This window comes from Trachurus japonicus, chromosome 7 (genome assembly GCF_045865225.1).
Source record: "Trachurus japonicus isolate A0001 chromosome 7, Traja_1.0".
NCBI lineage: Eukaryota > Metazoa > Chordata > Actinopteri > Carangiformes > Carangidae > Trachurus > Trachurus japonicus.
Window position 1 is genome coordinate 15,892,632 of NC_140913.1, and position 12,572 is coordinate 15,905,203.

At 39.4% G+C, this 12,572-nt stretch overlaps 1 protein-coding gene across 23 annotated transcripts in view; it reads right to left on the minus strand.

Annotated features, from left to right (window-relative positions):
* ubr4 (ubiquitin protein ligase E3 component n-recognin 4) overlaps nucleotides 1–12,015 on the minus strand; it is a 50,953-nt gene extending 38,938 nt beyond the window's left edge. For 10 of the 23 annotated variants that reach the window (XM_085781492.1, XM_085781489.1, XM_085781483.1 and 7 more), the window contains exons 1-15: nucleotides 11,852–12,015; nucleotides 6,801–6,898; nucleotides 6,580–6,683; nucleotides 6,270–6,399; nucleotides 5,815–5,966; nucleotides 5,572–5,665; nucleotides 5,056–5,197; nucleotides 4,462–4,586; nucleotides 4,218–4,342; nucleotides 3,501–3,560; nucleotides 3,193–3,383; nucleotides 2,849–2,948; nucleotides 2,379–2,516; nucleotides 1,988–2,105; nucleotides 620–661 (exon numbers count right to left, since the gene is read on the minus strand). In XM_085781492.1, the coding sequence (XP_085637618.1) occupies nucleotides 620–661; nucleotides 1,988–2,105; nucleotides 2,379–2,516; nucleotides 2,849–2,948; nucleotides 3,193–3,383; nucleotides 3,501–3,560; nucleotides 4,218–4,342; nucleotides 4,462–4,586; nucleotides 5,056–5,197; nucleotides 5,572–5,665; nucleotides 5,815–5,966; nucleotides 6,270–6,399; nucleotides 6,580–6,683; nucleotides 6,801–6,898; nucleotides 11,852–11,976 (1,744 nt within the window). In that variant the 5' untranslated portion in view covers nucleotides 11,977–12,015. Of the gene's footprint in view, nucleotides 1–619; nucleotides 662–1,987; nucleotides 2,106–2,378; nucleotides 2,517–2,848; nucleotides 2,949–3,192; nucleotides 3,384–3,500; nucleotides 3,561–4,217; nucleotides 4,343–4,461; nucleotides 4,587–5,055; nucleotides 5,198–5,571; nucleotides 5,672–5,814; nucleotides 5,967–6,269; nucleotides 6,400–6,579; nucleotides 6,684–6,800; nucleotides 6,899–11,851 lie in introns of all 23 variants that reach the window. The other 13 variants (XM_085781496.1, XM_085781495.1, XM_085781494.1 and 10 more) reach the window with 5 other exon arrangements.
* Nucleotides 12,016–12,572: the final 557 nt, after the last annotated feature.

The window sequence follows — 12,572 nt, forward strand, 5'->3', positions numbered from 1 at the left end:
GACAAGTGAGGAAACAAGTAAAAATTTATATGATGTGAAACAGGGCCAAGATTGACCATAAAATTAACATCAATATCACAATCATTTCAAATATTCACTTCAAAAAATGACATCATATAATGTCTGCAGAGAGATTATGTTGGCCAATTAAAACATTAGCTCTCAACATTTGGAAAGCTAATTGAACAGGACAACTACGGTACGAGGACAGGAACCCACATGGTGCTTTTTGGACCAACTACATTAGCTGGTTGGTTACTGTCAATGTTGTTATCAGTGACTTGTCCATTCAGCACCCTGTTCTCCTGTGAGGTCTTAATGATTGTTCAGATAAAACGAGCACCCACATGTCACCATTGGTTTTATTCTTTGAACCACACCAAGCCACAGGTGAACCTCTTTGACAAAAAAAACAAGTTTTAGATTTAGTCTGTGTCAATTGGAACACAGAGGAGAGTATGGGGCTATTTTGCCAAAGCCTCTTCACCTGTGGCTCCGTCATTTTCTAAGCTAGTAGGGCCACAGCTCAGCCTAAATTGTGAGACAAACAATAACAAAATGAATCTAGGACAGTGAAGTGGACACCAAGTCTTTGACCTGAGGACAGAAAACTGCTGACCTGAAACACAAGCTGCACTTGTCTTCTCCTGTCTTCTCTCTGCTGAAATAGTAGACACTGTCAACTACACTGTCATTGTGTGATGAAGGGACAAAAAAAATCAATTACTTGACTGTGTGCGTGTGTAGGTGTTCACCCTTCTCACTGCTGCCGTAACCTGACTGAACCACTGACAGTACACCTCATTCAACTCTTGAAAGGGATCTTGCTCTCATCACACAAAACCTTTTTGGGCATGTTACTCAGTCTTCATCACATCCACAAGGAGAAGATGCACTGACCGCACCTTCTTTCTATGGTCCATGTTATGATACTTAATAATTGTAATTAGGGGTGACCTCGAACAGTCGACTATTCGCAGAGTCTCTCTCTCTCTCTCCTCTATGGAGGGAAAATTAAATTCGGGCCTAAAGTTTTATTGACAATATTAAACTAGAGGACGCATTCTCTGTCTATCAATCACGCAGCACCTACACACACACACACAAAACAGTGCTGTCCATGGTGCTGTGACACTCGACCCCTGAACCGTCTGGCCACACAACGATGGGACTTCACGTTTTCATTCTCCATAAACACTCGGAAATTCCCAGCACACACATCGCTGCACCATCCCCGAAGAGAGACAGTGATGTTCTTCTTCTTCTGATCTAACGTTAACTGAAGAATTAAATTTGTTTATTTGGGTGATTTAACTATTTTCTCCGGAGCAGAAAAAGGTGCAAATGAGATCAGGAATCAATAAGGGAAAAACATGATTCGACAATTAGTCGACAATGGGCAAAATCTGTCGAATCAGATTTGACTATGAAAATCCTTAGTCGAGGTCACCCCTAGTTGTAATACATTATTTACATAGCTGAGCTCTTGCATGAGTGAGCATTATTTAAGACTACCTGAATAAACCACTTTGTTTTAAGTTTGTGTTTCACTTGTGTTCACTAGTAGCCTTTTCTCTTCTGAGGCCATTTTGCTCCCCTGAATTTTTGCAGTATGTAACTTCAAATTTTTCTTATTTCACGAGAATGGCGTAGTAGTAGACCAGCTGCTTTTTCCGCCTACTGTATCCAAACCCTCGGTTGCTTTCGAGCTGCATATAATATGTAATTCTGTAGACCTTATGAGTTATCGTTACTTTACTATCAGTGCTGTGCACAAAAATCTGTGCATTGTGTGCAATTATCTGTGCTCCTGCAGTCAGGATTTACGTTAAAATGACATCCAGACCACAGCCGGGGGTGTGATTTTTCTTTTTGTTTTGCAAACCTCAAGCTGCTAAATGGGTGCAGACAATAGCATGAACTTTCTATCTTATGGGAGCTTACTGAAGTGTTGATTTAAATACTGGAATACAGAAAGACCAAGTACCTTGACTGCTATCCTCCTCTGTGCTGCTGAAGTCATCCTCATAGTAGGTGTTTGAATCTGTAGAAGCGCTGGCATCACTGCTGACTGAGCCCTTCCTCTGCCGTTGGAGAACACAAGCCTGTAAGCAGCAAAAACATAAATTATGTCAATCACATGATCACTTGTCTTTTTAATCATTCACATTAGTGGGTAGAGGACAAACTTAGCAGCTTAAATACCTTTTATTTTTGCTGCATAAACATTCTGTAACATGTTCTGTTTTTTTATATATTTCATTGTGTCTATATTCGACCAAATATCACATTTTGTGTTCATGTAACAATGAATGGTGAAATCAATAATATGACAACAATTGTGCAAATTACAGATATTTGGATAGAAATGATCACACCTTTTTGTAGGAAGTAGAGAGAAGGGTGAAGAGCAGATTGGTCAGGGGCACAGAGTCGATGAGTCTTTGGACCCTCTGGATGGACGTGCTCTGTGCCATGATGTTGAGCTCGGCTGGTGGCCCATCACTTGCCCAGCCCTGCAGGTAGAGCGATGGGGGGTTGGAATAAAGGTAGAAAATAAACATCATTCTAAGCCTCATTCTTTTCCCCTCACTTTTTTATTAATTTTCTAAATCATAAAATAGAATTGCTTTGTATTTTCATTTATTAAATGAGTAAGTGTGTTTGCAAACCTCTGTGTCTGATTTTAACAATGAAAAATAAGACAAGAAGAACAACCAAAGTGATACGGAAAGTCATGTTAGCACCTTACTACAGAAGAGGAGAGAAGTTATTTGGTTCTTATAGTGATACTGGGCACAAGTCCAACATTAATATTAACTGCAAAATAATATTCTACCGAAGTTACCCGGTGAAGGGCCTCAACTTGAAGATCCTGGAAAAGGGAAGTCAAAAGTTTGATGGCATGGTTGGCCAGGATAACAGACAGAACTCCAAACCCTTGGTGTCTAGAGAGAGGATCAAAGAAAGAATTAAAAAATAAATAAATACACTCAAATCAACTTTTAAGTCATCTTTTTTTTTTTTTTTTAATAAAATAAGCACTGCATATTAAAATACATAGATAGTTCTATGCCACTATAGAATATAGCCTGATAAAGAAACGGCATAACTAATAAATATCCAGACAGAATCAACTCACAATGATACGATAAAGAATATAGTAATTTGTTTTATATTAAGTAAAAATACCCTTTGCCAGGACCAAGCTTAGGCGATCCGGCGCCATCCTTGGTGCGAGCAGCAATGTCTCGGACACGCAGGGCAGCCAGGGGATCCTTCTCTTTGCCTTTATCAGCCAGGGCAGTTGGGCTCAGGTTGAGAATCAGGTATAAGCTGTTCAAAAGGCACCAGGCTCCAAGCAGCTGGAAGTTCTGATAATGCTATATACACAAAGGTGAAAAAAAAATGTCAGAGACCTCAAAATAGTCAGAGCTTACTGAACTGGTAGCATAGCATTATTTGACTATCCCATCATAGAACTGAAGCCCGGCGCTCACCTCTCCTCCAGCTCTGCGGGAGTTGCTGATGGCCTGTCCAATCATTTCATAGATCTCCAGCTGTTGCAAACACAAATTTTGTATTTGTTAGCATTTCGACTGTGCCGTTTTTAGGAAAGCCATGTCAGCAGTGCAGTCATTCATGATTACAAAAATTCACAGGAAGCAGGCGACGGATCATGATCGGATGATTTTGAAACCTATCACCTGCACTGCCAACCATCAGGACACCAAAACAAAAGATGCCAGTGTCAGACTGATAAAACACAGGACACTTGCAGTGCAGGCTCCTGACAAAATGTCTCACTAGTGATCATGAGAGAGTTCCTGAGCAACAGAGACACAGAGTTGTTCTAACCATGGTAACTCGCTTAAACTGAGAAACGCGGCAAAATAGAAATATAAGACAATAGCAAATTCATGGATTTCTGACTTTGCTCTGGTGGTCTGAAGAACTCTACATTTCTGGCTCATCTGTCCATGCACTATGGGTGTCTTATCCCACAGTTACATTAAACTGTCCATGGAGCCAATTGATTTGCTATTTTCACTTTTAGAGACTGTGTGTGTGTGTGTTTGAGGCCCTAAATGGTGGAAACAGACAACAATGGGCCACAGCAACCGTTTAGCTCCTGAAGAAGAGTACCAAAGAATAAATGAGAAAATATCTCTTAAACATAACCACAAATAAAATAAAAAAATACTGATAATACTCACACATTTTTGAACAATTGTTGCTGCGTCATTTTCATAGTCCTCTTCTTTAGTCCCAGTGGAGGCAGATCGAAGCTGCAAGCCACTTCCTACCTGCAGAATTGCCATGCAAGTGGCCACACTGACACCTAAATGGGTAAAAAAAAAAGTTTTTATAATTACCAATATGACTTGCACAACTAAAAGAAATGACTGCAGAGACTGACAAATAAACTGTTGCACTATGAACTGACAACCAGCGACCTACCAGCATAGAGACAGCTCAAAGCCAGCACAGTCATGTCCAGTAATCTCCCTGGCGTCAAGGGCTCCAGTACAGGCAGGGAAAGTGTGTCCAAAGCCATGGTTACATCTATCACCAGCGAGTGAAATCTGGGTATAGGGTTTAAGAACAGACAGTTAAGTAAATGCTTGGGCGAGAAATACACATTATCTGAGACCCATGTATAAACTTAATCAGGTGATACTGCTTCATCAAAACAAAACAAAACACATTAACATAGTTAGGGCTGGGTTTAATAATTATTCTTCATTGATTCATAAAATCCAGAATCAATCTTTAATAAATGTCTTTTATACTCACCTGTGGATGTGTAAAACTGACAAAACAAGAACTTATCAGCTGCGTGTAAATAATGCTGCCAGTGTCACTGGTCAACAGAGCATTGAGTACCACGCAAAACAGAATTTCCTCCTTAAAAGTGTTGTTTAAAGTTGTGAATCGAAACTTTGTGAATCATAGTTGAACTTATTCAGGAAATCAACAGCAACACCCAGCCCTAATTATAATAACATGTATCATATTACTCTAATCAAAATATTTTAATTAAAAAATATATACCCATTGCGGACTGCAGTGGCATCAGCCACGGTGGCAGGCATGATAAAGAAAGAGTTGGCTGATACAGCATCTTGGAAACGGTTGATGTAGCGTAGGAAGTAGGGCAGGTTGAGGCACACTCGTAGCAACTTCTCAGACCCACCTGGAAATACAAGTTATGGAAAAAACTATTAGCTCTAATGAAAAAAAGAAAAATGCAAGTAAACCTACCATGTGGCAATAAAACATCAGGAGCAATAATACATTGGTTGGCAAGGATCGGCAAATGGATTAAAATTAAAATCCATTGAATTTGGGGAAAAAAATGAAGTAGAAACATAATGCCAAAACATTCATAGTTTAAATGGCAATGTGAACAAGCAAAGACAAAATTCACTGTTATAGAATTTCTCAAGCAATTATTAGTGCATAGTGATTTATCGTCACTATGGTCTAAAATATGTATGAGATATGTTTGTAAACTAAATGCTAATAAGTCAATATTGTCTTGCAATAAATCAACAAGTTTCTACTCACCAAGTTCCTGTAAGCTTGACACATTCTGGGAGACAAAGGCATTTTTCATTTTGGCCTGAACAGCTTGATCTGTGGTTTGGTCATCGCAATCACTCTCAGCCTGCAACAGGAGACAGTTGAAAAATGTCACAATTATGTTGATTTGTTATGGTCAAAGAGCAGCCAAGTGTGTGTGATACCGATAAGAATAGGCTGTAGTGTTTAATACATTTAAGGTAATAGAGTGGGCAGCCACAGGGTAACACTTGCCTGCATTTGTGCTACTGATGGGGAGGCCAAGATGGTGGTAAGGTCAGGGTTAAAAACTGAAGTCAGTTGATTAAAGAAGTTCATTTGTACTTCTTTTTGTCGAAGCTCTGGGTTCACAGCACTGGGCAACTCCTTCTGATCTTCCACTGTTACATGAAGGAAACATTCAAAACCACTGAAAACTCCTTATGTGTCACAAGGGCCTATGGGAGTTTTATCTTGTATGGATAAAACCCCAAACAATTCTGAACAATAAGTACAATTGTCAATATAGGAAACAACTGTAACAACAAAATTACTACCACTTAAGAACATGCAGATCCACAATGATTTGTCAGTTTTTAATAAAATCTTTTTTTATATGAATGAATCATTTTACAACTGCTACTGCAGTGTCATTATCAATAAAGTATTCTGTAACATTGGTTCATCTCTGAGGGGACACTTACCATCTGAAAGGGTCTTGACTGTTTGAGGCAACTTGGCAGACTTCATCATCGCTGTGAAAGTAATGATTTCTGTGCGATCTAGTCTGCTGCAGCCCGTGCAAAGTCCTTTTATTAGGAGAATCAGGTGTTTCTGGGGAAAATGCACAAGTGTTTAAATACCTGGATAGAGCCAAAGTCGCACTCAAGGACCAATTTAGCAGCATTTTGTCTGTTACTGGTGTAAAATGTCTATTCATAAAAATAACCAAAAATTATCCTTTAAATACAGTCCCACAACATTACACTCTCCCCGTCATTTTCTCTCTCTCACCTGTGATACTGCACATGCTTCATCTGGGTTCTCCAGCCGTAGCAATGAGAACTCAATCAGCACTTTGCACGCTGCAGCAACTGACAACAACTGATTTCTTGGTACTAGAAAGACAGAGACATGTAATTATTGGCTGGAAGAAACAATACCACGAACATCCAAATATTCTGGTATAGAAATTTGTCTATGACAACATATAGGAAAATATATTAAATACATACTTTGTCCACATACTGTGGTGATGTAATGTGCAGAGAGTGCCACAAATGATGAGTAGAAAGGCTCATACTGCTTGTCATGGTGAAGAATGTCTGATTCACTGCAAATGATAAGTGAAATATCAGGTTAATGTTGTAAAATGTGAACTTTCTTAGAATATTTTCATTAGGGTCCGGGCAGCTAAGCTGCCGGGACACTATTGTATTCCTAGGAATTCTTCTTCTTTCTTTCTTTCTTTCTTTCTTTCTTCTTCCAAGGAAGTCATACTTCCCATGGGCGAAAACTCACCAAACTTCACAGAAACATCCGACCCCATGCCAGATTCACTCAACTCCAAGGACATGTGCCCCCCCCTCCTAGGGGGGGCACAATAAGCGTTTAAATTTAAAAACTTTAAAAATTCCTACCAAACCAACGGTAGATGCTACAGTGTTGAAACTTCACCACAATGTAGCCTCAATACTGCTGAAACTTTTGTCCACTTAAACTCATTACAAATTATGAAGTCCATCACTCTGTTTTTTTCAATAACTGTAAAACTTTTAAAATGTATCTCCTCCCACAATTTTTGCTCAATTGTCACCAAACTTGCTACAGAGCATCTCCAGACCGTCCTCCACAAAACTTGTTTCTCGGATTTTTGATTAAGCAAAAATTGAGCCTACAGTGCATGAAAACGTTTGACTGTAAACACTACTGTAAACATATACCATCAAATTCTTGCTAAATACATTTTCAAACTTCCTGAAAAAAAATGAGAATATTCTGGAGTCATGGTTAATGAAGTTTGGTAAATATCAGAATTTTAATTCAAAAACTGAATTTTTGAGAACATTTTGAATTCTGCTCTCATGGGAACAACTGCAATCAATGTGAGTGTGGAATTTTTAAACATCAGATTTTCTCTTATGAAGCAAAACACTTATCATTAAAAACAAATCACCAACATTTCCATGCTGTCAAGATGCAATTTATGTATTATCAGATTTTTGTTTAGATGACTGAATTTCTGAAATTTTGACCATTTCATCACAACAGCTGCCCGGGCACTGGCTCACCTGAGTGGATAAATGAAGCTACACAGCAGGTCTCACTACCAGCCAATTAGCTCAGCGAGTTAGGAGCTGGTTCTTGGTGTCAGAGGTTGTGGGTTCGAGACCCAGCAAGGGTGATGATGATGATGATGATGATGATGATGACAGATCAAAATGTCACATGTCCTCAAGCTGTTTTGCTGTCTAAATGCAATTTATGTGTTAACAGATTTTTGTTTAGATAACATAATTTCTGACTTTATGACCATTTTTGAAATCTGCCTTTACAACAGCTGCCCGGGCACTGGCCCACCTGAGTGGATAAATGAAGCTACACAGCAGGTCTCACTACCAGCCAATTAGCTCAGTGAGTTAGGAGCTGGTTCTTGGTGTCAGAGGCTGTGGGTTCGAGTCCCAGCAAGGGTGATGATGATGATGATGACAGATCAAAATGTCAGTTGTCCTCAACATGAAACACAAGACAATTGTCCTAATGGTGGCATCACAGCAAGCTTCTAATTTTAAAAATCCAAATAGCTTGGACTGGACTATGTGCGAAGGCTCCTAACATCTTAGAGTCACAGTAGATGTTTAACAAATACATATCATTACCTCAAAAACTGATTTTTCTTTTTACTGTGGTTTCAAATCTGCCTACACGACAGTGAATGGCTTACTCAATTTGTGAAGCCACTATTGCACTCCCACTTGTCAATTAGCTCAGTGCGATAGGCAACGGTCTTTGGTTCCCGAGGTTGTGGGTTCAACCCTCAACTGGTCCAAATTGGACATTATAAGGACAACTGTCTTGTCTTCCTATTCTCCTGTTTGTTGCTCAGAATTGCCAAAATTTGCCCAAAAGTAGCCCGGACCCGACCCATCGCTGCGCAGCAGCTATAATTGCAAATGTATTTCCAGAAAAAAAGAGTTGGGGAGGACAGAACAGAGAAATGTGCAGTTTAGAACAGAAACACTAGAGTTTAGGGAACATAATAACACCTATACCACCCAAAAAACATCCTATGACCCAGAGAAAGTATTAGCAGAAAGGCAGATGCAGTTAAAAAGTCAGAACTGATAAACACAGTTGTAAATGTCGTAATGTCCAAAAAATAGTAGGACATTATGTTTGGCACTTGATATTTGCTTCATTTTGTGGATTATAACTATTAAGCTCTGAAGGCGGACATCAAGAGATTCAAATTATTATTGTATAGGAACATCTGTATGCATCTAGCCACATTTCATAGATCAAGACAGTTTGTTATAAGTGTTTAATGTAGGCTATTATCATATAAACAAGATAAATGGCTCTCATTATAGTGATATAACATTGTGGATTGTCCTCTTGTGCACCATTTAAGTGGTCTTTTCTTGCACGTTTGACACTTCTGCTCTTTTGCTAATTGCAGTTTGCCACGAGGGAAAACTATTTTCTAGTTAATTATGCACTTAATATTAACCTATTTAATGTTCTCAAACCCAGAAAACACAGAGTTCTTATTGTTAACATGATCTTTCCAGCACTGACACAAATAACTCAAGCTAAGTTACACCTCTCCAATATAATTTTATCACATACTTCCAAGCAGAAGGACGGCTGTGCTGCTCAATACTGACCTGGTATTTGAAGGTATAGGTAGGTATATGAAGCCTATGTTTTTTCATTACTTATACTCCACATCGGCATAGTTAATGCTTCTCTGCAGCATTCAATTTGATGAATGTAAGGGACAATACAAAAATATTTCCATGTGCTGCTCCATTGGCAACACAAAGACAATCACCCAATACAATCACCCAACCAAATAAATACACAAAAAAAACATCTCTGCTGTCTAAAATAACAAAACGATCATTTTTTCTCTGACTCGTGCTTTTGCTAAAATAAGCAACAAAATGATGATTTGGTATTTTTACCTGACAACAAAAGAAGACACACATTACTAAGGTAAAGAAACAAGTAGCTCCTACTCACAATTAATCCATGTGCTAACACCTGCTTCATAAACTGTCCAGGGGGAAACAGGCCAATGACAGTAAGCCTAAAACCTGCTAGCTCAGACTAGCTAGCCATCTCATTAAGATATAGTTGATTCATGAAAATATATTTTGTTCCTTGCCATTTCTGGTAGGCTCCTTTTGTCAATGAGATAAATGTTTCCTGGTTAAATTAAGCTTAAATACTTTTTCTCATGCACAGTGCAGACCTCCCCCTATCATACATCACACCAATGCTGACAACCAATCAGTTACAAACATCAGCTTTTCTGTTGTTGTGGGGGGAAAAAAAGTCAAAATGGAGCTCTCAGTTTGCATAATCCAACTCTTATGTTCAGGATTTTGGAGATTCTTGAAAGGTAAAAAACAAAAAAACAAACAAACATTGCTTTCAATTTCATAGTTTAGCAATCATCATCAGAATCGTCATGTAAACCAAACTTAAGCTTAGAGAATAAATTAGTATTTCTGATGTACAACTGTGCAAGTGCATGCATTGCATGCTGTTTGAGGATTACACTTTGCTACACTCAGTATTGTTTAGGTCTGTCACTCATTTAAACCTGTTTATTCAATATACAAAAATACAACACCCCCTGCATAATATGTCATTTAAAGACAGAAGATAGTTATTGGCTTAGGGTGCTTCATTTACAAGTCATTTCAATATCTAATGTACCCTCCATAAACAGCAGGGGCCTAGTGATGAAACAGACATTTGTTAAGGTTACTGACTAAAGCACATCTACATTTTCTCAAACGTTACTTCGATATAAGGAGGTGAGAGAATAGCAAAAACTCCTCCGAGGACAATGCAACCAAGTCAGCGTTTAGTTGTAATACCTGCTGGCTGCCTGATTTCCTTGAAAACGAAACAAACCAGCCTGGTAACAGTGGTGCTCTGATTTGCTAGGTGGTTATTTCTTATCGTGGGAAATGAAAGTATTAAACGCGGTAGGAAGCTGTTCTCTTGACTTTCTCGAAGGATCAGCTGATACTACCACCAAGGAGGAGTGTCAAGTGACCACCTGGCTACGACACAGCGCTGGCACTATTGATTAGATGATCACCCCAGAATGATATGGTAAACTGGGAACAGTCTACACCGGTTTACGAACAAACAAGTATCTGTAAAAACCTCTGAGACAATAATTAACACTCTCCACAGACGTGCTCCTCTTGGATGACAAGCACTGTACCACCTTTACTTTGGTTTAGTACAATGTCGGATTTTTCCAAAGTACTTATGTCTCCGGTTGTAGCACTCATTTCTCCCCTGACTATACAATACCGGTGATCCCATCACCACCACCAGCTGATCAAAACTGAGTGAACAGCAAAAGGATCTCCGCCTACTTTCAGTCCGACCACAGACAAACATATACCGATAGGCTGACGGAGGATTTGTTAGCCAACGATCCCAAACAGTCAGTTGACATCCCCTAAGAAGCTGAATGTGGCAAGTTAAACACATCAGCCAATTCACATTTGGTTCAGTTGAGTTAAATGACGTCGTTAAACAACGCTGTTGGTGTTTGAACACTACGTTATCCAACCCGTCCCACAGGCCCATCAGTTTTCTCGCTGGCTAATGTTTGTGTTAGCTAGCTAATGATGAAGCAAAATTTCCAAGACGTTTCACTGCGGCGTCGATTAACGTTTGCACAGTGACAGAGTAACATGAGGGCACAAAGTCCTTCACTCATGAGCTGGGCGTTGTTTCACGTCGTTTACGAGTTGCCAGCCCCCCGGTGAACCATACAGTATTTAGAGTAAGTTAGCTGGCGTTAGCACATAAGCTAACGTAAGCAGCTGACTCGGTGCCACTGCAGGTTAGAGGCTCAGGTAGCTTGTTAGCCGCTAACCGTTAGCTCAGCGGGTAACGTTTTCCATCGTTTTTAACTGCCCCAGCTAGGTTAGCAAGTTAGCCAGCTAGCCAGCTAGCTAACCCCTGGGTGGACACGACCAGTATTAGAAGGAAATAGAGACACGCAGATTACTGACATGTGGCCGGTTACCTGTTGATTATAGACCCAATAAGCTGAGGTAGCTCTTTCGTTTCAAAAGCGGTGTATGAAGCCGATAAAAGTGGCCGCACCGCCGCTGTCCATTCGTGTTCCCCATCACCTCCGCTCGACGCCATCTTGAATCCCCTACAAAAAAAAACAGCTATTGGATGAAGAAACTGTTGGTGTGAATCGCAGGGGGCGCTCACAATCTCACAAACCGGGACTGAAAATTAACTCTGCCTTCTTCAATGGTTTCTTTCAAACAATTCCCCCATGTTTTTTTATTCAACACTCAAGAAAGGGAAAAACTTAATATGAAGATCTTCCTCAGGCAGTTTGACAGCACATTTCCTTTTCCATGTCTTGTAAATCCTGCACACAGCCTTTTCTGGATTTGCCTTCTTTTTATTCAACACTCAAAAACTAAAAAATAAAAAATAAAAAATAGCCCATTCTGGTCATTGTTTTCATTGATTGGACTGCGAAGGCACTATTTCATTGTCTGGTCGTATTCTTCTTCAAAGATACAGACGCCTATTTCAATATTTACACATTCAAGATTTCACTGATATATATCTGCATCAAACATTTCGTCAGATTTCTAAATGTTTCATATTTATTTATTAATTTGCTTTAATTACTGCAGTACATTAGTTTGGATGGGAGTACAGTACCTGATGAACTGACAGCCACTGTACACTACAGTCAATCACCATCACTGCAGTTGTTG